Below are 25,012 nucleotides of genomic sequence, written 5' to 3'. Positions count from 1 at the left end.
TTTACTTGCCATACTTGAGCACAGTAAAAAGAAATGGAGAGAGAAAAACTCAGGAAAGAAACTATTGGCATTTTGCTTTGGCTTTCTAGATAATGAAATCACTGAGACATGGATTTAGTGAACGTGTGTGAATTATATGGTTCAGGAAACACTGCTGTTACACAAGTTAGTCGAATTAATTATGAGTCTACAAGTCTTCTAGAATGCCCTTGTTAAAAGTATATATAAAGTTGAGGAGGAGATACTGTCACCCAATTTTATTTCAACATTGCCTAAGGATGATTTACAGCACTTCAGCAGAAAATGCAAAAGCCATCCCACATACTTTCATTCTGACTTACATTAATCGCTCTCATGGACACTGGCTTCATCAGTGGGTTTGCAGGAATACGGCCACGAAGAATTTTAGTTAATTAGGGCTAATTATTGTTAACAGTCATTAGAGTCACATTCACAAGGGGAGGTGGGGATGAGGGAGGGGAAATATAGCTCAGCCCACTCATACCTCTGCACACACACCTAAGTGAGCAGGGTTAATGAGAGTATCAGCGAAATGCCCAAGCTCACAAGAGTAGATTAGTTACGTAAATAGAAGCCATTTTTCATGTTTCACTCTGCAGAGTAGAGTTTTACTTTGGCCCATTTTAGAAGTGAAGTGAATGATTCACAGAAAAAGCCAGTAGCTTGTCCAGGGCTCAACGGTAAGACCGTGCCAACACAGAGCTCAGGAGTACTGCCTTTCCAATCCACATCAAACTTTATCAGAATAAAATATTGAATTATTGTTTTTTATTATTATTGTTGCTGCGTAATAGCTACTGTCATCTCTGGCACCAGAAATCTTAGGCTGAACTGTGTCACAGCTGCACAATTTAATTTGAATTAATCAACCTCTAACCCCTGATTAGTGGAACACGGCAAGAAGAAAACAGCTGAGAGAAAGCAAACCTCTGTCAGAAACAAAAATACGATTTGCAAGGCTAACATCTTGCCTGAATTGACAGCAAACAAGCTTCAGTAAGCAGCAGGGGAAAAACAGGAGAAAGTCTATTAGCAGACACCTAGGTGAACATTGTTTTTCAACCCTTGAAACCCAAGCTCTTGTTCAAGATTGTAGCTATCTTTTTGCACCAGAACAACAACAACAAAAAAATAAATTTGAAAGGCAGGACTATTAAGCAAGGACAAAGGTTGAGTCATAAGCAAAAGTCGTGTTATAGATTTACCTACCAACAAGAAGCCAGCAGGGTTCGGGTTGGAGGTTAATGAAAGACATCCAAAGGTCATCCAGTGATTATGTGAGAGCATGAGTTTAATAGGGCACGGGGACGACAGACACTGACAGAAGATTTATACCAGAGGTGATGACACTGCTAGGAATACTGCTGATAAAAAGAGCCCCAATATCGGACGGAGCAGGATGATGAATGGCACACATGTCTACTCACACTTCTCATTATAAGCTCCTTCACTCATGGTGGCACTTAGCAGCATTTATTTACTGTGCTTTGAAGGTACCGAGCAGAAGCACAGTATATCTAATACTTTAAATGTAGGCTTGCCATATAAAAATGAAACAAGAGATAAGATTAGACCGCTGAATAATTGCCCAGCTTTCCTGCAGAGATTATATTCACTAGTGCTAACATTATTTTTTCCCTAATGTTCTAGCGTACGAACAGCTCAAGTGAATTAATTTTCTGAGGCAGAAGGTCAAAGGAAAATAACTGATAAGCATTGTGCCTGCTATAGAATATCACTTTACAATATTCTTTCCTCCTCATTTGTCAGATAGAGAATAAGAGATAATATAATAAAGGTATATAAACATATTTTTTGTCACGCCATATTTAGTTTTAGTAGTCCCAAGTGCTATTTTTCCTTGTAGATTCTGGTAGGAAGAGGATCAGAGAAGTCAGACAAAACCGTCAAATAAAAAAAAATAAAAATAATAAAAGAATAAACCTTAGAACCCAAACCGAGGAAAACTAAGACCTGATGAATAACATGCACTGCACCAAGAAACTCTTTTTCAGACTGTTATATATTTATCAAACCACTGGAGTGTGAATTCTATGAATAAGTCTTATCATCTTTCAAGCAGCAGGCACAATAAAAATTAGAACTACAGAAAATTGTGGGTATTACAAAAGGTTATTTCTATCAATTCACACGTATCAGAAGATGGGAATGTCACAAAAGAAAGTTCTGTATGTCTTGCCACTTGTAACTTCAAGCAGAGATGGAGCAATACGCCATGACGTCATATTTAACATTTATCTGGACATGCAGCAACATAAATAAATCCCTACTCGACCAAGAGGTGTTGTAAATAGCCTGTAATTTTAGGAGGAGAGATGTAACATTCTGAGCACACACTATCATCATTCCTCAGGATAGTTCACTTACAGCTACCTTGCGTGTGCTGCCGTTATGACCACTTCCAAGCACAATACATCTGTATTATACCCTTTATCCATCTTGAGGTACTTGAATGTCTCCCATGGAATAGGAAAGGGAGGCAAGCCAAGGAAATGCACTGTTTTTATTTCTGCTGTTATTGTTTATTGTCATTTGTATCGCAAACAGAGGTCATCTGGATAAGCAATAGCTTATTACCACAATTAAGAGATTCGCAGTTTGGTCCTAGAAATGTAGCCATAGCTCCCAGATGTCGTGATGATGCTCACACATAGAGAAAAGATGCTGTCTCTCTCAAAGAGCTTGCTGTCTCATAGATATGACCTGCTGAAGGTAGAGGCTGATCACAAGGCAGACATCACCAAGAGTGTGAGGGATGTGTTGGCTGGAGCACTGTATATTTCTGTAACAATCTTGTGTTAAGTCTTCTGCCTTAAAAAACATGAAAACCTTCTTAGCAAACTGCTTGTGGTCAACTCTTCATGAACCGATTTCTGTAAGGAATGCCACTGCATCCAACACAAAGCCTCTCATTGCTTTCTGACTCTAATTAAGGAATAAAATGTAGTTACTGAGAAGGGGAGAGAGTGTTTCCAATACACTTCAAATTGACTCCTTCTCCATACAACATACATTATCTCACCAATTTATACCCTAGTCTGAGCCACAGACTGGCCATTTTTAGAACTTGGCACTGATTCTCAGTCACCTCTTCTATCTATGCTCAGGGCAGCAATATATTTTTTTCCAAAGGATTCACCAAGTTTTCCAATGCAGCAAAATAATTCACCAAAAACACTTTCATCAACATTTTCCAGCAGCTGGGTTCTAATCCTTGAGATCTTGGTACCCACATTCCCCTTCGGAAAGATTATGTAATCAGTGTTATCTGACAAGGCTTTACACTGAGCTAATCACTAAAAAGTAATAGAAATACATCAAAAGGGCCATGCCTCCATTAAAATACAAAGGGGTAGGGTACACTGGGATATAGGAAAACTGATGAAGAGGCAGGAGGCAGAATGCCTTCTTTCTCTAAAGCTCTGTAGCCATCAGTGTCACCCTGTCATTCAGCATGTTTTATTGTCCACTTGAGCCAAATGAATAGGACGGTCTAATGGAAGCCACGGTGTTTCCAAATAGACAGCACATTTGTTACTGAGGCAGACGATAAAATGTTAGTAAAGCATCTGAAGCATCTCTCTGCCAAATGAGGATGAGATTTCTTATTTCTGAAGAGGAAAAATAAAATTTGAGCACAGTTTCTTCTTTACCACACAGCAAAAGAGGAAGCCAGGGCAACTGAAATTCTGCTTAGAGAGCAAATAGTAAATGTACCACTTCTCTAGCATGGCCACAAGAAACCAAGTTTCATCTGAAGATACAAGATGTAAGAACACTGCTGGCTACAAAGGTGAGATCACTTCTTCTGGAGCAGCAGAAGTTATCTGATGATGAAACATTACTCATTTTGGCTCATGTACTGGTTTAAAGCACGTCAAATTACTACTGAACTGTCTAATAATACATAGCTAAAATTTAATATCTGGAATAAAACATGATCATTATTTGTTGCACCAAAAATGTAGGAAATATTGAGCTAGGAGTCAAGAAACTGTATAAGCAGATTACTCCCAAAAAGACTGGTGCATGAAATTCCCTTCTTTTTACACTATCTTTGGCAGCTGACACACGGCTTTGAATTATTGAGAATGGAAGATCTTCATAAGAGTCTCAGGAAAAACATTTCAGAAAATGACAGGGAGCAGCTGAGAAGCTGGTGCACTTTCATACACTGCTGGTGTTATCTGGAGTCCAGCATCTACCCTGGGGATCCAAACTCAAACTAAATATCAAAAACATCAAATAATCTAATCGGATGGAATGAGATCAGATCTCCATAAGAACTGGCTACTAATTATATGTACACGCATCTATCTGTGCATATCTGTGTATCTGTATGGATGATATTTTAACTTTGACACTCCCCATGATTTTAATTCATTTAGTTCTTGTAAAAGCTTTATTCCAAGAAAAGCCAGAGGAGAAAGTATTGTGACAAGACTCATAAATCCACAGCAGGTCTACTAGGTAAGTAGTATGGGACACAAGTTCTAGTATTTTTCTGTGCTTACAGTACTTGTGTTCACTTTGCGTAGGTGTGTTTATCTTTATGCAAGTCCTGGCCTGCTCAGAGTACTCCAATTCCTGGGTAATGGAAACACCATCAGAAGCCTGAATCTCATCATCTTTTTTCATAAATGAATCACTGGAGCAAAAAGAAAAAAAAAAAAAAGACTAATAAAAACCCACAAGGAGTAATGCAAACACAAACACAATGCTGAGATTTTATTTATGTCTCTCTGTAATGTGGAGGACAGATTCTTACTGAGGTAAATTTATAAAGTCAGATGAAATTTGGGTCCAAAATTTGTAGGAAAAAAGCAGTAAGACAAAATTCAGGACATGGTTTAGGCTGGTCATAGATCAGTGGTCCACATCAGTGATGTAGCTTGGTATGTATATATTTTTAAGTACATATGAAGTCCTATGTACTTCAGCAGGACCAGTTCTGTGTCTGCCTTGTATGTAAGATTTCTACAAAAATAAATACAAATTAAAAAAATCTTCGTCATTAAACCGTCTTAATCCTTTTTAATTAAACCTTTAAGCTACAACCCTGGATCATCCTCATGAAACACTCCGCCTTAAGTACATAGAACAGAATATGGCCACCTCTGTTATTAGCTCCATTTGCTATCACGTTCAAATCAAAGTTCAGAAGGTTCATGCCCCAGGTTCTAGTTGCAACACCAAACCATAAACAATACAGCAAAATTCCAGCTTTCATCAGAAGAGGACACGGAGGAGAAGCAGATTCCCAGGAAGCCAGGACAGCTCAGCAACCCCTTGCTGACGCTAACCGGTGGGTCTCTATAAAGAAACAAGTCTTTCTTTTTTTTTCCACAAAGATTATAACCAAACGGTAAAATAAGAAGGAAGGAGGAAAAGGGATTCAATTTTTCAGTCCAGAGAACTCTACAATACAAATTCTTCTGCCTTCTTTCTTTGTCCGGCATATGGCTTTCTGGTACTGCCTCTGTGATACTGTGACTCAGAAAAACTCGTAGTGCTGAGTCAGACAATTATTAACCTTTCTTCTCTATTTGTAGCTTCAGGGGGAGTTACATGGAGTTGCTTGTTAGCTACAGCTCCATTTATCCCAGCGTTACTTGCATAATCCTGTTACCGAGCATGAGACCTGGCTTTTTTCTGGTCAGGCTGTGTGCTAGAAGTGCTCCCAGCTGAGCACAGTGCCTTGCTGTCTGCCTGGAGCACAACCTGCCCCTTGCTCCTGGGCCTAGCTCTGCTGGTTTGCTGCCAGTACAAGGATTTCTGGATGCTTCAGAGGTAATGTAACTGGGAGGGGCCAAGAGGATGGCATGAGTATGGGGTGAGACCTGAGTGTCCTATGGCACAGACCTCTCTCAGTTGGATTCTGATAACCTGATAGAATCGTTTGAGTTAGAAGGGATCCTTAAGGGCCACATGGTCCAACCCCCCTGCAATGAACAGGGACACCTACAGCTCCATCAGGTGTTCAGAGCCCTGTGCAGCCTGACCTTGAGTGTTTCCAAAGACACAGCATCCATCACATCTTATGGCAACCTGTGCCAGTGTTTTCTAAAAAACTTTTTCCTTATATCCAGTCTAAATCTCCCCTTTTTAGTTTGAGACCATTTCCCCTTATCGTATCACAACAGACCCTGCTAAAGAGCCTGTCCTCTTCTTTCTTACAGCCCCCCCTTCAAATACTGACTGCTCTCAGGTCTGCCCAGAGCCTTCTCTTCTCCAGGCTGAACAGCCCCAGCTCTCAGCCTGTCCTCACAGGGAGCTGTTCCCCGCCGGGATCATTTCTGTCGCCCTCCTCTGCACACGCTCCAACAGGTCCACATCTCTCCTGTACTGAGGACTCCACCTCTGGATGCAGTGCTCCAGGTGAGCTCTCACAGCACAGAGCAGAGGGGCAGGATCCCCTCCCTCACCCTGCTGGCCGTGCTGCTTTGGATGCAGCCCAGGACACGGTTGGCTTCCTGGGCTGTGAGGGCACAGTGCTGGCTCATGTCCAGCTGCCATCCACCACTACCCCCAGGTCCTTTTCAGCAGGGCTGCGCTCTGTCCTTTCATCTTCCAGCTGGTATTGGCAGTGCTGGCCGGAAAATGGTGCTTCAGAGCAAGCTCTTGGATCGTTTATTTTTGCATTTTGCACTCTTTGCTCTCTGAGGGAAAGGTCAAATTTCAGAGGAAGTCAAATGGCCAGAAAATGGAAATATTTGTTGGAAACAAAAACTCTTGGTATTTGAATTGTCACTGTAGATTTACAGATATCTGTTGGCTAAGAGGAACAGACACTTTTCAGACTGCTCCAAATGTGTCCTTCACAGCAGTGTCAGCGCCAGCAGTGACTGCTGCCCCATACAACAATCCAAAACTGGTTGCAACATGAACATTCCTCAATGCTGACCCAGATAACCCGTGCTGTTCAACAAATTACACAGGATAACATCATTATCTCCTTATTCTGAGGTCTAAAATTTACATGTCTAAATGAGGTTTGGCATCTTTTTCCTCTGCAACAGGTGATGGAAAGAAGCAGCTTTCTCCAGAACACAATTTTTTAAAACTTAAAATAGACACATCAAGTGAGCAGGGGTCATTCCATTTCTCTCTACCAGCTGCAGAGGAACTTGCTGGTCTCTCTAGTTTGTAAAGTGCACAGAAGTACACTGGTTCTCACAATGTATTTGTACAGTAAATAACAAAATAGGGGTGTGCGCTATTGCCCTATCTTAAAATAGTTAAAATTAGTTGTTGTCACTTTTTTATAGGCATAAATAAAAGGTCTGTATCCCTACAAACCTCATGTAAATTGAAATAAGTTCAGTATTATCCAATGCAATCACCATTACAATTGTTTGCTAATGACTTACAGCAAGTCTTGTGATACTTGAAGCTTTCCAAATGCCATTGCTAGAGTTTTTTCCTTCCTGTGGATCTGGGATTCCACAAATGGAATAAGAAGGAGATAACAAGAAAGAAAAGAGAAAGGGAAGGGACCTGAATTTCACAGCTGTAGAGAAATTGTAAACCACCAAACCAAACATTAAACATATCAACAGAGAAACCATTTTCTTCTACCTTCAATGCCACACACATGTAAAATATTTTCAGTCCAGTTCACAAAATATTTTAACTTCCTGTGCAGGTCTGCTTTCATTCTCAGGCACTGCACTTTTCCTGTTTGCATTTCTCATGTTGTTCTTCTTACCCACTCAGCCATCTATTTTTAACTTGATTTGACATGAATTTCCTTCTTGCCCTTTTCCCAAATACTAATTCATCTGCACTGACCTTATTTTCACTTTCAGCAAGTGACACACTTCTGACACATGCACACACACCTAGAGCTGGAACATCTCCATATATATTCCATGCGTTCCTTCAATTTCTGCACTGTCTTTGCTTCCCACCAGAATTTTTCACTGCAAAAACAACATCCTGATGAAGTTCTGTGTCCCAGTTTTGTTTAGCCTGTCTATTGAATCTAGATGTTGTATGGCACTGTAATAACATGACAGGAAATCTTTAACTTCTAAATCCCGTAGCTGGATGTGTTCTAATGTGATGACGGTTACCTCGCATTTTCAATATCTTATTTAAATGCCATAGCCCTACAGCTGTGTGAAGCTCTTTGGCATGTGATGCGATGAGGTTATCTCGGTAAACTTCTGACTGGGCTGGGCTCCATATCACAGGAACCATGACCATGGTTGGCAGCGCATACTCCCTAGGTATATATTTTAGCAAGTACTGAATGAGTGGGAATAGCGGATCAGGGCAGAGCCACACTGGCACAGTGATACAGGGAAACTCGTGCTGCACCTTTCACAAGATAAACAAAGGACTTTAGTCTCTGGAGCTGATGGCCCAGCATCTTTTGCAAGTGGCTAAATAAATAAAGCAAACAAAACCATGCCTTTGGTATCTGCCCTGGAATTGTGCATCCCGTTGCTAACCTGAGATAAGCAGAAGCCTTTTTCATATGTAAGAATGCATGCGATCTGACGGCTTCACATTGCTGCTGCCTCCTTTTTCCTTCCCTCCCTAAAATGCCAACCCTATTGGAAAATCAATCTTATGGAAGTTCTCTGTACACTGTGCTCTTGCCAAGACCCTGGACTCGTTCACAGTACACTGCTCCTTTGTGCATAACGAGCCTCCCATATGCTGCAGGACTTGTCAGCCATTGAGTAGTGCCTGTGACCCAGCTGTGTGCTAACTAGGATGGCTACTATGCCTTCTTTTGGAGATAATAAAGGAGACAAGGCAGCAGCCTCAGCTGGTGCAATAAAAGGCATTGGTGGAAAATGTGCCCAGTTCTATAATTTTTCATTTCTGAAGGCCTTCCAGAAGCCTTCTGTACGCATGGAGAGCTTCCAAGGAGGCTTTGAAGGAGATTTATATTCCTGAAGAATATTTTGATATATAAAAAATCTGTAATTTACAACTTTATTTTTGCAATAGTAGCTAAAGGCCCCAAGTAACAGCAGTACTCAATGTCATTGTCTGGAACTCGGAATAAGGAGAGGACAGGTTTTGATGTTACGGCACTGCAATTGTCAGCCATTCTGCACGGCTCACACGCAGACTTCTTGAAGTCTCCTGCCTAAGGGACACCAGAGATACTCACGATCTGTGCTTGTAGAGCTCTACCTGTTCTCTAAGTGTTTCTCTCTCATCCATCACCATTCATTTCCTGTCCCACACCCTCAGGTAGGCAGCCTTCTTTTGACTCATGCAACTAGTCCACAGCAGCCCTGACAAAACACCAGTTTCTAGAAGTGGCTGTTAGGGATGTGAGAGCAATTTCATTTTTCCTATAGATGTGTGGCTGCTCTAGGCTCCTCTGCTTTGTATGAACTTCACAGGGCTTTTCACTGCCAGATTTATCATATCCACAAAATATTTATTTCCCCAAACTAAATCCAGAATATTCTCTATTGTCACGTTCTGCAGCCAGTGCAATGAAACAGCCCTGTGTTGCTTCCAGAAAAAATGCTTTTCCCATGATATTTCATAGCAATTCCAGTCAAGGGCACAGAAAATGACACTTCTCTACAGGTCATATGTCTGCCTCAATTGTTTGCAAAACTATCTCTGATGTATCTATTTTGTTAATTTCCTAGTCAGACATTTTCCTTCACTTTTTTGTCACGTTCCTCTCATTTCTGTGCAATCAAACATTGTACCCTCTAGCATAAGCAGATAGGTAAAGGACTAAGTCTTTAGCTTATTTTTAGCTTATATTGGCAATGTTGATAAAGTTCTGGAGCGGCAGTGTTTTACACCAATCCTGGTTATTTTTTTTTCTCATATATTAGCTTTAATTCTTTTCTGCTAATATAGCTAACGTTTCTGATATGATCAGTTTATTTTTTTTATAGGAATTGTAATTTTATAGGCCCTACTATAACTAACCTGATCTTATTGACAGACAAATCATCACCTGGCTATACTTATTGCTAGAGAAGGAAAAAAATAGCCATCATTTACACTTTCCACTCAGTAATGCCACACTTTCCTCTCTAATGGTCACACTTAATGTATGCCAAGTTTCTGTTTTCAGGCTTTCCCACATGCACCCGCAGTTCTGGTCTGCTTTGCTTTGCCTCGGGCAAGTAGGAGTTACTGAGAAAAATAAGATTTTGTTTCTGTGTGAAGAAAACTAAAGTTGAATGATCTGAAAGTTAATTCATTGCTCATCTAAACCACAGTGAGTTTCTGCTGCTGTAAATCTCTTCCTTTCCCATTTTTCTTATGTCTACAGCGGATCCATATACTCTGAGTTTATCTGTGTTTTGGGACAGTGTTTCTCAGAACATATCAGCACAGAGAAACTGCAGTTATCACTAAAGATACCGCTGTAGTAAACACAGCAACAAATTTCATCCAACCCAAGCATTAACCAAGGGCTGGAAATGGGAACTGCAGTGCACTGCACCGCTGTGAATGAGCCTGGGAATATGGAGAGCTCACCAAAGTGTTTGCAGTGAAACACTAAGCCTGGACGAAGGCTGTGTACAAACATTTTAAAATAAATTGTATTAAATATCAGTGCAGTGAGAATAGAAAAAGTTTGGCAGGGAAAAATAATAAATATGATGCAGAAATAAATTTAATAATGAATTAATTCAGCAGCACTATTCTCTTATATATCTCCCCACGTGTGCAATAAATGCTATTTTTTTTATTGTTATGCTTTATCTATTTGTGAAGAAAGGTTAAAGCAGACTGTTGCCTGCTTCGCACTGCGCCTTCCTCCTGAGAGACCACAAATTGGTGATGAAAATGTGGTTTCTGGAGTAATGAGCTGTGTCTCTTTTTGCCCTAATCAATAAAGTTAAGCACATGTGCAACTCTCCGCAGAGTCAGGTGCTCGAGACAGCTGGACTCGGGCGAGCAGCATTAGCTGAGAAGCAAGTATTTTATCTTCCACGTTTCTGCTCCTGCAATTTGCCGTGTAACCATGCCACAGAAAGCCCAAGGCCCACCTCCTTCCATTTGTTTTGGTAACCCATTCCCACACACACAGTAGCGTTGTACAGTTTAACCACCGCTGAATTTTGGATTATTTACTCCTCTCCTCACTCTGCCCGCACATTACTTTCGACCAGCACCTGTAAACTCTAATTTTACACTTCACGCTTTTACTTAGGAAGAAGTGAAACACTCGGGGGAGGCGGGCAGCAGCTGGTTTCTCCGTTCTGTGCATTTTGCCCTCATACAGCTGCAGAGCAGCATTGTTGGATGAGCAACAGACACTGAGGACGGCGGAGCCCTGAGGGGGCTACACTACAACTCTTATGGCCCCCGGCTGAGGGAACGCAACCACTGCGCTCCGCAGGCACGCCGCTCCCCGGCGCCTCAGGGCCCCCCGCCCCGCGGGCTGGCACTCGGAGCGCCCGGCCCGGCCCGCCCCCGCCGGCGGGAGGCTGCGCAGGCTGCGCTTGGGCGGGGACTGGCGCGGGAGGAGAAGATGGCGGAGGCCGAGTGAGTGCCGGGGCTGCGGCGGCGGCAGCGCCCGCGCCGAGGGGGGGTGGTTGGGCCGGGCGGAGGCCGAGGCGGAGGGCGGCTCAGAGCTGAGGATGGGGGGTGCGCGGGGCTCGGCGGGGTGCGGCCGCTGAGGGAGGGGACAGCACGGAGAGGCTCGGGTTGGAGCTGCCGCAGGGACAGGCCCCCCTGCCCCCGGGGAGCGCCGAGCCCTCAGCCAGGCCTGCTGCCTGCGGGCTGCGCCCTGTTGCGCGGCTGCCCCTCGTACCGTGCTTGGGAGGCGTCGGGGCTGCCCGCAGGTGCCTGCCGTCGTGTCCGGGCGGTGGGCTGCCCAGCCCCGTGCAGTGAGGAGGGGTTGGTGCTGCCGGGCTCCTTGCCTCTCCTATGGCACAGGTGGTGGTGGTGGTGTCCCGTTGTTTCACCACCTGCTGCAATACATCCCTTCTTTCTTGGCTCCCGCTATGCTGAGCTGTTCATAGTGCTGCTTATTGGGCTAGAAGCGTGGTGAGCCAACAGAAAGCTCTTCATGAGCACGCGGAATGCTGGGGAGTATTTGCAGGAAGGATGTTTTAATTAAAAACTGGTGAAGTGACTGAGTGTTTTAAAAAGTCAGGAGTGATAGTTTTCTTGTTAACTCTGTGTCAGGCCTGACGTCATGCAGTTGCCCTGCAGGCCATACCTAGCCCTCTCAGCTGGTATGTTTGGTATGCTAAAGAGCTTGGGTTGGGGCTGTGTGCCACCATAGAGGGAAAATGAAGCAGAAACTTGGTAAAAGTGCCAAGCCTGTAGCTTCCTGAGTGCTTCTGTAGATTTGAATATTTGTTCCCCAGAGGCAAAGGCTCAGAAATAGTGCTGGTTCCATAGATGGGGTATTCCATCTGAATGGAAACCCTGTGCAAAATACAGGGCTTGAATGGAGGCAGACTGGCTCACCCATCCGCACGCACACCAGCTCCCAGCCTAGAAGGAGTTGATGTCTTTAGAAATCTTAATTTCCATCTACTTGAAAGGAGGCAGCAGTAAATACTTCGATGTGCAAGTGTGTGCTGTGCTTGACAATCTTAAATCTGGGCTGCCAGAGGCCGCGAAGAACCCTGACATTGGGTTTGGTCAGCAGTTGCCTTTCTTTTCTCCTCAGTTTCTCTGTTTGTGGTATGCCAGAAGCCAGTGAGCAGAGAAAATTCAGAATCTGTAATAGAATAAATGGGAAAAACATGTGTACAGTGAGAAACCAGGGCAGAAGTCACTGCGTCATACTAATTGGAGATGTGGCGTTACTTGTTCTAAGCACGTTCATTGGCATGTGCCCACCACAAGTGTCCTTGTGCCGATAGGGCTGTTTGCCTCGTAGTAGAAGTCTCACTGGAGTCTGCAGTGCCTCGAATGACTGTAGCTGCAGGGGCTGTATAAAAGGCAGCAACCCATCCTCAAGGCTGGATGTGGCTCTGGGCAGCCTGATCTACTGGTTGGCAACCCTGCACACAGCGGGGGGGGTTGAAACTAGGTGATCTTCGAGGTCCTTTTCAACCCAGGCCATTCTATGATTCTATGATGATTCTGTGTTCTGGCATAAAAAAGTCCCGTTGTGTTTAGATAAGCCTTCACAATTAAGAATTGTATATTTGCCAAGTGATATATTAAATGTAGAAATAAGGTAGATGCATTTTTGGATTCTGAAACTGGTGCCAGAGTAAAACTGGACTTTTATCTGTTTATCAGCATTCTAGGGAAAGAAGAAAAAAGGAGTAAGATCTGATCGATTTTTGAGTAAGTAAAACATTTTACTTAGTGCCACATGGGACAGCTGATGATTCTTAATTAAGTTGGAGACGATTGTATTCAAAGAATTGCAAGAAGCATAGTCTTGTTAGAGGGAGATATCAAGAGATGGTTATAAAATAAGGGAATAATCGCTGCAGGGAAATTATTAATAGATTTCCTCCAAGATTGGGAGTTGAGTTGGTCTTGCTTAATGCTTTAGTTGATGGCTTTGCACAAAATCGGATTATCGTATTGATATTTGCTGATGACTGGAAGTTGGGAAACATTTGCAGGGTCAAAGAGGGCGGATATCCTGGAGGAAAATTGCATGACGTTGAGTGTTGGAGTAATATGTGTGGGATAAAATTCAGTGGGTAAGGTTTGGGGCTGGTACTGAGAAACAGCAGGCCGCTGACAGGAGAAAAGAGACGCAGTTGTAGTGATGGATCACAACATGTGAGCTACTACTTTATAGGAGTGGAAAAAAACAGAGGTGGTCTGTGTGCTGCAGCAGAACTTGTTTAAGTAGATACACAAAAGTGGGAACTTTCTTGTACAAGGCCATGAGATCCACATTTGGAATTGTATACATCAGCTCTGTTCACACAATATAGAAAAAAGAATGGTCAGGCTTAGAAAGTGCCAAGAGCTGTTGGGATGATGAAGAAAGTGGAGAGTTAGGAGTTTGGTGTGTTTTTCTAGGAAGAGTCAAGATAAGAAGTGTCTCTGATACCATGTATTCAAAAGATTTCCCCCGAGAATTGTGTATATTCCTGCCATCATCAGTGGGCAGAGTCCCCAGGGCAGAGGAGGTTCTCAGCTGAAGGTGTGATTTATTTGCCATTCCCTGCTTTCTTTCCTGGAGGCTAAATGTATTATCTCAGCTCTACCACCATGCCATCCGGAGGAGGGGAAAACAAAAGCTGGAGCACCTCCTTTTTGCTGGAAGGAAGCGTGCTGCAGATGCCAGCCCCGCTGCAGACGTCTCAATGCTCTGCGTGAGTCAGGCTGCTGACTCAGAAGCAGGCACCCTGGTTGCCCTCTTCCCCCTCTGCCTCGCCAGGATGTGTTTGTGATTACAAACACCATTCAGAAGCAGCCATGCAGAAGAGATCTCGTGTTTTTTGGGAGGACTGCTGCCTCCTCAAACTGCCAGCGGGAAGTTGCATGTGATTTGAACGCTTTTTTTTTCTCTTTTGTTTTGCCTCTTGGAAGGAATAGTGCTGGAGGGAGGATGCTGCAGCATGGCTTCGCATCTTTGTTGTAGCTATCTATTGTGTCTTAACCAGCCCAGATGTATTTCCCTTGCCTTTTGGTACTGGGTCAGCAAAAGTGAAGGGCAGCCTCTGCACTGTCTGTATGGGTCAGCTGGCATGGAACGGGAAGGCTGCAGCCTTGTTCTGCTCCTCTGCCATCTGCATGGCCATAAGTAAGAGTTAACAGGAGCCGCCACCAGTTGGCAGCTTCAGATTTAAAAACATTGTCAGGGCTTTTTTTTGTTTGTTTTTTTTTTAGGTTCCAGGTGGCTAAGCTGTCTATCAAAATTGTTGTTATACATGAGTGTGACACTGAATCCATGTATAACAAGACTCTTGATTGACAGCATTTTTTTTCTTTAAAAAAGAGGGGCTGGGATGGGAGCTCTGCCATTCACGTGGTGCCTGCAGTTACTCATATAGAAAGCTATCCTGGGCATGGACAGGTGGAGCTCCTTCTTCCCTTTATTCTCAGATTCTTTTGTGCCTGTTTACAATCAGAGTACATAATCATGTATGGTACCTTTTACAAAACGTGTGTTCTCCAGCTAGCCAAGTTACTTGCTCTGTATCTGAGGTTACACAAGTTGATGCGCTGTGGGATTGCTGAAATTTTGACTCCATCCTGAAATGTATTTCTCAGAACTCGCAGTCCAGTTGAGAAACATTTTCTGGCTTCTCTTCAAGAGGAGAGATCTATGAACTCCTCTGGCTGTCCTGAAGCTGAGGGTTGTGTTATGTGCTTCTGAATTACATAATCTCCAGTTGTTGTCTAAAGGAGGGTAGCAAAACAAAATTTATTGTTGCTATGAGGCAAGCCTATCTCCCACCTGATATCAGTTTTGTTTCTCTCATCGCAGTGGTTTTGATTCCTACCTATCCCATCCTGCATTGTCTCTTAGTGGACAGCTCTTTGTAAAACTTGTTTTCTTCATAAGGCATTTTTGGTCGGTTCTGCTCTCAAAGAACTAATTGTCTCTTCAGGAAAATTCAGCAAAATATCTCCATTTTGTTTAGGAGAAATATATATGTTTCTTATATCTGTATTTTTCACCCTTGTTTTATTATTTTTCAGGGTTTGGGTGTCTCCTAATTGAAATACCAATTACAAGTGAATCCTCCCCAGTGAGCCTGTCGGATGTCTCTGAGAGCATAAGAAGTCATGGCGGAAAATGATGCAATGCCAACATTACCAAAAAAGTGTGGTCCATACATTTCATCTGTAACCAGTCGTGGCATGAATTTGGTAATTCGTGGTATAGTGCTGTTTTTTATTGGCGTATTTCTTGCATTAGTGTTAAACTTGCTTCAGATCCAGAGAAACGTTACTCTCTTCCCCCCTGATGTGATCACGAGCATCTTCTCCTCAGCTTGGTGGGTCCCACCTTGCTGTGGCACAGCGTCAGGTAAGTTCAGTCGTGTACATATGCCTGGCATGGAGATGAAAGGTCGGATAGGGAGTTCTAGTTAGGAAAACCTTCATGTGAAAGATGGGATAGTTGAAAATGTGTCTTCCAGGAACATTGCTCTTTCTGTTGCTATCCTGACCTCCCTGAACATTCACAGATAGGCATACCTGTATCCAAAAATTCTTGCTCTGTTAACTTGCTACACTGTAATATTGTTAGCAGAATGCAAACTTTTCTTTTTCTGCTGGGTTAGAGTACAGTTTTATTAGGCTTTAAAAGGTGATGCCATGTGCAACTTCGGGGCTGGATTACAGCAGTGTGCTCTGCAGGCACTGGATTTATCAGATGGTGCTGCACGCTGCAGCTTGCTTCAAGCACAGTGAAGCACCCTGAGTAATGCTCCATTTTGTGTTCCAGCTTTCCATTTGTTTCTCAGTTCAGTTTGAGGCGTTGCTTTATCTCTGTAAGACTCAGAGACCTGACTGCTTCCCAGGGAGTTCAGGCAAGATACGTGTGCAGTTGTAGCAGCACATTACAGCACAGAGCACCTCAGTTAGATTTGTGTATCAGGCCAGATGATGTGAACATGCTCTGTTTCTCCCTTGATCGTTTAGAAAGCAGAGGCTTTTCTCTGTGGTGTGGGAGCTGGTTTAAGTGAGTTGTCTGCTGTAGGTAGTAAGAAATAGCCCATTTTCTTTCATCTTCAAGTATCAAGAGGAGTATTCCGTGTTACAAGTATGATGGGGTTGGGCTTTCTGCATGGCTGTGAAGATCATTGATCACGAGTCAGTTCTATACTTCACTAAGGGAATATTTTTAGCAGCCAGGATTGGGGGATTCTGATTTAGTGAACATTCACAGTAAAGGCAATATCTTCCTGGAGATAGTGTTGATAAGATTGAGAAGCTCACTTCTCTGGGTATCAATGTGAGTCAATAAATGAGCTTTTGAGTTGATATCACTGTTTTGCTGATGGTAATGTGTAAGTTTATTATTTTCCTACTCATCTAATTGCTCTCCTTTTGATAGCTTGTTGAAATGCTACAGCCCAGATATCGTATTTTCCCAGAGGAAATTGATTTGAAAGGAAATCCTCCAAGTAGCTCTCTGAATCCATCGGTCCAGACAAACATGTCTGGTGAAGTAATGATATTTTATGTACAGGGAAGTTGAAAGGCTTCTCATGTGTTGGTGGCTTTGATGGCAAGACTGGATATTGTTTGTTATATGCAGTCACTTGCTAGGTATTTGCGCTACTTGCTTTGAAACCACCTGATTTAAAGATAGAGCTTAATTGATTTTTCCCAGCTGGAGTGACTCTTGGTAAACTTGAGTTGTTTCTCTTTCATTATCAGACTTTTCTTTCATTTTCTTTCCTCATCCCCTCTGCTAGCTTACATGCAGGCAATCTCTATGGTAAATGGTGATAATTAATCTGCTTTGTTACCATTTTTTACTTGTACAGCCTTCCTGGAACTGACACGAACATTTCTTTGCAGTGTGGTTCATTGTAGTGAACAAAATAAAGGTATTTTACGTATTTACAATCAATGGCGATGGAGGCTGCTTTCAGAGATGCCCTTTCATTCTTCCCTGTTATTAGTCATCAGTTTGGTCTTTGGCAAGAAAATTGCTCATGGAGGATTTGTTTTCCTTTCTAGCTTTACTCATGATTTATTTTCCTGCATACTGGAGATCAGCTTCCTCTCTGGCAAAATAAAGAGCATTTGCCATTACACACCTGTAAAAGCATGCCAAACAGGGTATTACAGTCCATACCAATTTCTCAGTCTCTGCCTCCCTCCTGCAGCACCAGTTTAACATTAAGCAACAGTGTTAATCCTCAGCTGTGTTGGTAGCAGTCTTTTTAGCTGCAACTGCAGTACAGAATAAATTTAGGGAGAAATGTTCAAAGAGCAGTTCCCTGGGGTTGGAAGTCCTGTTTGCTGCCTGCATTCAACAGCTACTGTGGACTAATGGCTTTCTCTCTTCCTCGAGCCTTCATAGTAGCATTGAAGAAAAGAAAAACATTATCCAAACAAAAACTGCTTGTAAAACAACAGAAGACAACACAAAATACTGATGTTACAGACCACACTCCGCCCTTACTGTGGTGTGTTTCCTTTGCAGCTACTTTAACGTGTACATTTGATATGGGGGTTTTCAGAAGTGCCAGCCTGCGAGCTATTGCTGCTCTTTTTGAACTCAGTTGAGCGCAGATTCTGGTAGGGCGCACAGCTCTTTGATTCTCTCCAGTTGGCTCAGTCTTACTACTTCTGCTGTGCCTGAAGATGCTGCTGAACAGTTCCACAGGGCTTGTTAAAATCATGAAATTGTTGAAATTACTGCTTGTTTTGTTTTGTTTCAGTGTGTGTTGTATCGTGTATGCTTGACAGATTTGTTCTGGTTACAGTAATTGTCAAAGTCAGGGTAGTCTCTGTTTTAGTTAAATATTGCCAGTGCTTTAACTTCTCTTGCTTTTTTTCTTTCATGTTTCCACAGCTGTGATTGGGTTATTGTACCCATGCATGGACAGACATCTGGGAGAGCCACATAAATTTAAGAGAGAATGGTCCAGTGTGATGCGATGTGTGGCAGTCTTTGTGGGAATAAATCATGCCAGCGCTGTATCCTGTATTCCCATGAAACTGGCGATAAGAAATAAGCTTTGTTTTACTGGAAACCTATGTCGTCACTCATCATGAGTTGTTAAAAATGTAATGTGCAGCGTGTTCGCAAAGGAAAAGCAGAATATGTCTTAGTGTTAAACTTTCATAGTGTTATTGGAGATGGTCTCATCTGTTTTGTTCAGAAAAGCCTTTCTGTTAGAAATCCCTCAACACTGGGCTTTCTCTTTTAGTCTTTATTTTCTCTGACAAATTAAGTGCAGGGAAATGCTTACATGATATGTATTACAGAAAAAATGCTTTAATTTCAAGGTTTGATGTTCTTTTAACGCTGTAGTTAAAGGTTGAAGCCCAGTCTTGAGGTCATCAGTGAAGCATGTGCACTTTGTAAAGAGTGGGGGAGAGTTAGGACCAAGTAATACCAGGACTGCACACTGCATTTTTCAAGTGTTGTTACCCCATTCCACAAATGAGATGCTGAGAGGATAGTTACCTTTCCTGTGGTATAAACTGATTTGAAAGAAAATTTATGGTCTCTGGAACTCATTCCTTTCACTGTCAGCTCCAACACAGCAGAAATTTGTGGTGGGAGTGCTGAGAAGTTTCTGATTCTGTGCTACTGAATTTCCTGATTCCCAGGAAGAGAGCACAGGTTCGGTGAATGATGTGATTGCTGACAGAGCTCTTACTGAGGTGGCCCTTGGATATTTCTGTTGTTGTTGCTAGGATGGTTTGTGGGAGCAAAACCGATCCAGCATGGCCAGACAAGCTGGAGCTGTCGAGGTTGAGTCATTCGTGGTGTTCTCTTGCAAACCTTGTTTGTTTTTTTTTTTTTGTCAAAGGTTTGTTATTATAGTCCTGTGGCTCTCACCAACCTTGGGCTCTACCTGCTCTGTGAGCAAACAGAACTTTGCTGCTTTGAAGAAATGTGAGGGAGTTGACAGCGTTTCTTTGCGTGGTTCGAGTTATTTGCAACAAACCTTGCAGTTTTCTAACAGCTGTTGCACATATTCCAGAATATCATTTATTTACTGTATGTGTTTCCTCTTTGACAGCTCTCCCAGAAAGCTGCCTTTTCAGTTCATTACTAGCTCTGCACATCACCATGTTTGGTGTGGTTTTTGTTCATTTGATGTTTTTTTTCTGACGCTATTAATTTTTTATCCTGTAATTCATTAATTTTACTTATTAGTTGAATTTCTTTCTAATTTCCCGTAGTTCTCTCCAGGCCTTTGTGAGAAAATAGGGCAGTGATTTTATGTTGTCAACCCACAGATTTGCTTTCAGTCTTACGAAACTTGACAGCTTCGTTTTTAATAATCTGTTTTGGAAACAAATAGAGAGGATGAGTTAGTATTTCCAAAACATTTTGAAGGAGGTGAAACAACACAAATGTATCGGGAGTGACTGCAGCATTTATTGCAGGTTTTGTAAAAACTGATTTTCAGTGTTGAGTACTTTCACAGTAAGATTATCTAAATTTCATTTTAAAGAAAGCACTTATCGTTTTGCTGAATGCAAACTACCATGTAATTTAAACATAACAGAAGAAAGAGTGCTGAGTATCTTTTTTTTTCTCCAGTAAATCTCTGCCATTCAAAGGAGTGTAATGGTAGGCATAAGATTTCTTGCACAGTGTAATAAAGGACCAGGTAAGGATGGAAAGTCCTTATTCTGAGCAGTAATGTGCATTTTTTGTGCATCTAAAACTATAGTGTTATTTGGTAGGTAATAGTCTTTGCTCTTTTACAGTACTAAGACCCTAAAAACATGAAGAAGAGTCCTAAGTTGTTAGTTTCCTGATATGCTGGCAACATTTACAAGGCTTATTTCCTTATTCATTATAGCTGTGTGATGACAGATTGAGCTAGTGCTGTATTTTATTTTGGTGGGAACAACTATTACGTTAAAATACGATGAACAAAACGAAGAAAACTGCTTTGCATTTGCATTTGGTATTTCCCAACTTTTCCTTAACAATTAACACAGAAAGTGGATTTTGCCAACAATATCCAGTTGTCTCTCACGTTAGCAGCCCTGTCGATTGGACTGTGGTGGACATTTGATAGATCACGAAGTGGCTTTGGTCTTGGAGTAGGAATTGCTTTCCTGGCCACGTTGGTGTCACAGCTTCTGGTCTACAATGGAGTTTATCAGTAAGTATTTCTTTCTTTGAGGCTAACTAGTAGTATCCTGAACCTGTAATATAAAGTCAGAATAACTGAAGGGGCTGAATCTGACATGATTTCTAAAACAGACAGAACTTAATTTGGAGCATAAAATAAATCTGTGAAAGCTCTGTACTGAGACCTTTAGCGGGGAGTTGCTTATTTTGAGTTGAAGTGTCCTCTTATTTAAGTCTGTAGATTTGTTTCCTGTGATTGAAGACCTCTCCTTTATATATGACACAAGTTTGAGCTGAAAAACTGTTCTTTTGCAGATACACATCTCCAGATTTCCTTTATGTCCGTTCCTGGTTGCCATGTATATTTTTTGCTGGTGGAATAACTATGGGCAATATTGGCAGGCAGCTGGCAATGGTAAGTGGGGAGGGAGGACTGACTGCCTTCTATTAATCTACGTGTCAGTGCTTCCTTGTACATACCAATCAGTTACTTGAACTGGGGATGTGGGATAAGGTACAAACTGGTAATTGTTGCTTTTTGATCTAGTTAGTGAGCTATCAGTGCTTCTAATCAGAGCACAGCCAATTGCTTTGCTCTGTATGCTCTGGTGCATACTTTGTTATCTCAGGAGCTAAATGAGAATACCAGTGTTTGGGGAGAAGCCACTCCTGAGTCTGTACTATTTCTGCTGCTCACAGGGACAAAAATCACAGCCAGCATTGTTTGCACAGAACTTAGGGAGACCAAACATAACTGGGTGAAGTAGTAAGCTGAGCTATTTCATGACTTACGTTGTAGAAAATTCCCCTTTGTAGCATTCTTTTTTATTAGTTATTTACATAATTATTTTTGTTTTGCCAAATTCTGTTTTTCAGTATGAATGCAAAGTCATTGCAGAGAAGTCTCACGAGGACTGAGGAGCAACAATATGCACCTTTTAAACAGGAAAATATCTGACAAATGACTGTTGGAGGAGCATAAGGAACACTTGACGACGAAATTGCCAAAATGCAATTTTTTTTCCCCTTCAGTGGTATATTTTACTGCAATCTGTGATTGCTGCTTCTATAGAAACCTTAATGTCTGATTTTTGATTACTGTGAAGTTACAATAGTATGCAATACATTTGATAATGTTGGTTCAATTATAGGATTCTTTTTTTCCAAATCTAAACTGAGTTTACCATAACTTCTTGTCTGTCCGTAACGTTGCAGTGCCAAACTGAACCTTTGCACTATGTTTCTGTAGCTGCAACTTCTGCTTCACTTTATCTTGAAAGTTTTGAGGAATTTGTTCTTAACAGCTCAGTGAAAAGTATGGGATTCAGACTTAGGAGTGAAGAGCTTCTCTTTACACGATCATAGCTAGTAATACATCTAAGAAATTCATGGATTGCAAGTGGGCCTTGATGCAATAAGTAACTGATTTCTGCCTATTAACGCACTATTATTCTTAATCACATCACAGATGAGGAGGCTTAATATGAATTGTGTGGGTTATTGCTGTATCATTTCATTTGTTTGTGATCTGTGTGCAGTATCACATATCCAGAGCACAGAAATGGAAACTGAGGCTGGAAATTCTTTGCTCGTTTTCCCCTGGAACAAACAATGTACATGCTTGGATATGGATTTGTGTTGGACCATCATCAGATATGGACAAGCTCTCTGAAGTTACTTTTTGTATTGAGTAACAGGATGCTGTTCAGTTCATTTTTACTTAAGAGGGTGGGAAGGTGCAGAAACGGGCTGCCCGCAGAAGCTGTGGATGCCCCATCCCTGAAGGAGTTCAGGGCCAGGTTGGATGGGGTCTGGGCAGCCCGAGCTGGTGGGTGGCAACCAACCCATGGCAGGGGGTTGGGAAACGTTAGGAGTTTTTTATTATGAAACTTTATTCTGCTGAACTAAATCAGCCACTACCATATAGTGTCAGAAAGACCTCCATTACCAATGTTGTTCCTGATAGTTGTTGTCTTTTCCCTGTTCTGTTTGCAGGGGAGACAAAGGCTGTATTTTAGGTACTGATGTAGCCCTTACTGCTGTGACTGTGGCCCAGGCACTCAAATACATATTTTTTTTTTTTCTCATAGCAGCTTTCTGAAGTAGAAGGGTACTGTTATCCTTACTTTACAGGTGCCTATGCACAGAAAGTCTGACAGGACAAAGCTGAAACAGGCCATGTGCTAAATCTGTTCTCTTCTCATGAAGGACTTTAGTGTGACCCGTGGTCATGGGCATACATGGAATTTCTTCATGTTGGCTTGGCAGCTCCCTTTTAAGATCCTGAGACAAAAGCAACAGTGCAAGAAGGCAGAAAGGAGGCTTGAAGAGGATTCTGCCTGCCCATGCCAGCAGTGAATTTGGTGTGAAATGTCTCTGCTTTGTTTTCCTCCTATTTCTGTGTCAGTGTTGTTTTAATGTGTTGGTTAATTGTTTGTCTTGAAGTGTATATTTTAAATCTTCTATGAAAGGTTTATAAGAAATGTTACAGTCACCTAAGGAGACTGGAGTTGGTCCAAAGAACAATTAGATGTTTAGACAAGTTTTTATTCATAAATGTGTGTAAGCATTGTACACAAAGCTTGAAATAGGAAACTCTTTTTCAGTCTTACACGCTTATTCTGAGGAGTATGCACTAGAGTGCTTCCAAAAACGCTGGCCATGAAAACGAAAATTTATCGATTGGAAAAGTGTAAAAACAATCAAATGATGTACTTAGTTCTTGGAGCTTGGTTCTGCAGCTCTACTCTTCCATTAGCTTCTTAAGGTTCCTTGACAGTTCTACACCAAAAAGCACTCTGACATTTGGTAACAGCTCAAGGAAGCACTTGCAAATGCTCTTTACTTTAAACTGAGGTAGAACATGTTTCACTAGGTTCCTGACTGGAGATTTTCTTTTAATCAGACCATGTGATAATAAAAATCATTTAGTGAATAACAGAAAGAAACCTTCTGGGCGTGAAGGTGAGTTTCCTTAGGCGGGCTCTGGCATCCCACTAAGAAAAAAAACTTGTCCTTTCTGTACAGTATTTGGCCCGATCTGCCTTCTCCACTTGAACAAATGGTTTCATCTTGGTAGGCAGCGTGGTGAGTCCTTCATGGACTATCAAGGTACGAGTGGCATAAAAATTCAGGTGTTGGTGTTTCTTATCCTAACTAGAGAAAAACACGGTACCTCAGTAGCCAGCGTGCTGACTTGGCGAACAGTTGGCTTTCAGCGTGACCAGTAAGTGTGTGCAACTGGAGACGAGTCATCTTCGTTAGTCACTTGGTGATAGAGCTGCTTTTACCTGCCAGTCTGAACAGTTACACAGAAGCCTTGCGTATGTTAAAACGTGTGCAGTATGTGAGAAGTGGTTATTGTGCATTTGTGGCACACACTTTAAAGCACTTTGCACTCAGATTACCTGAACCTGGTTAGACTGTGCTGTCAATTACCTTCTTTGAAATTTCATTTTGGAAATTTGGAGCATGTCTTGCAAAGGCAGCAGTCATCCAAAATACGTTTGGGTGGGGTCCTTTATTACATGTGTTTTATTTTTTATTGTTGTTTGACTAAAGTTGATACAAGATTGAGATCTTGGATGTGTCGTTTTTTTCAGACTGCATTGTAATTTTATGGCTGATGTGTTCAAACCCTGAAAAAGGTCCAAGATGAGAATGCAGACACGGCCTTAACTGTAGTGGTGTGAACATGCTGCTACTGTATAGCATGTAATTATAGACTGTCTTTAAAATGTTGTTCGATAGAGAATAAATAAGGTATATTTTAGATACAACTTTATAAGCACTGTAACCTCTTCACTAATTAAGCGTTGTAAGCTCTATGCTGTTTAAACTGGCAAATTGCTGTTAAAAGCAAAATGTGCATTAAATACAATTATAACCTTGTTTGATAGGTTTCTTATTTTAAATGCTATTGATTTTTTAAAAAAATACACTGAGTTGTCTTCTATCAGCAATCTTGTAGTAGTTTTGATCCCTGAGCTGGCACATTGGTCCCACAAAGCACCTGTCTGGAAGCACTAAGAAAGGAATGGATGATCAAAGGGGCAGAGATACGGTTGTAATTAGCACACTGAACTGCCTTGGACAATTGGTCCTTTTGAATCCGCAGTGGGAGTATTGGAGCTAGGGGAAAACAAACCAGATAACTTCAGTTGCAATACAGAAGATTCAGATTAAAATAGTCCTTGAGAACATGGGGGAAAAAAAACCACAAACCACCACTGATGGCAGGGAATCCTGTAATAATGTATTTGTGTTTATTAGTGTTCTGGTCTGGCTGTGAATGGAATGCTA

General features: G+C 41.9%; 1 protein-coding gene across 3 annotated transcripts; it reads left to right on the top strand.

Moving 5' to 3' along the window:
* INSIG2 (insulin induced gene 2) lies at positions 11,417 to 24,601 on the top strand. Of its 3 annotated transcripts, none has more exons than XM_021399346.1 (7): positions 11,447 to 11,532; positions 13,252 to 13,299; positions 15,625 to 15,795; positions 18,461 to 18,585; positions 20,575 to 20,741; positions 21,026 to 21,125; positions 21,587 to 24,601. In XM_021399346.1, the coding sequence occupies exons 4-7, from the start codon at positions 18,487 to 18,489 to the stop codon at positions 21,626 to 21,628; spliced, it is 408 nt and encodes a 135-aa protein (XP_021255021.1). In that variant the 5' UTR covers positions 11,447 to 11,532; positions 13,252 to 13,299; positions 15,625 to 15,795; positions 18,461 to 18,486; the 3' UTR covers positions 21,629 to 24,601. The 3 variants fall into 3 exon arrangements, with proteins under 3 accessions (XP_021255019.1, XP_021255021.1, XP_021255020.1); XM_021399345.1 differs by having other exon boundaries at positions 11,449 to 11,532; positions 15,625 to 15,955; XM_021399344.1 differs by lacking the exon at positions 13,252 to 13,299 and having other exon boundaries at positions 11,417 to 11,532; positions 15,625 to 15,955.

This window comes from Numida meleagris, chromosome 5 (genome assembly GCF_002078875.1).
Source record: "Numida meleagris isolate 19003 breed g44 Domestic line chromosome 5, NumMel1.0, whole genome shotgun sequence".
In the NCBI taxonomy this organism is placed as follows: Eukaryota; Metazoa; Chordata; class Aves; order Galliformes; family Numididae; genus Numida; species Numida meleagris.
The sequence above is the reverse complement of the archived record's forward strand: the minus strand, read 5'-3'. Positions and strand labels throughout refer to the sequence as shown.

What these genes read in the sequence shown, in the direction of transcription:
- INSIG2 (XM_021399344.1), top strand. Translation starts at nt 15,712, where the DNA reads ATGGCGGAAAATGATGCAATGCCAACATTACCAAAAAAGTGTGGTCCA. An exon ending in GAATAAATCATGCCAGCGCT is followed by an intron (nt 18,586 to 20,574) that starts GTATCCTGTATT and finishes CAATTAACACAG; the next exon opens with AAAGTGGATTTTGCCAACAA. An exon ending in TTGGCAGGCAGCTGGCAATG is followed by an intron (nt 21,126 to 21,586) that starts GTAAGTGGGGAG and finishes TCTGTTTTTCAG; the next exon opens with TATGAATGCAAAGTCATTGC.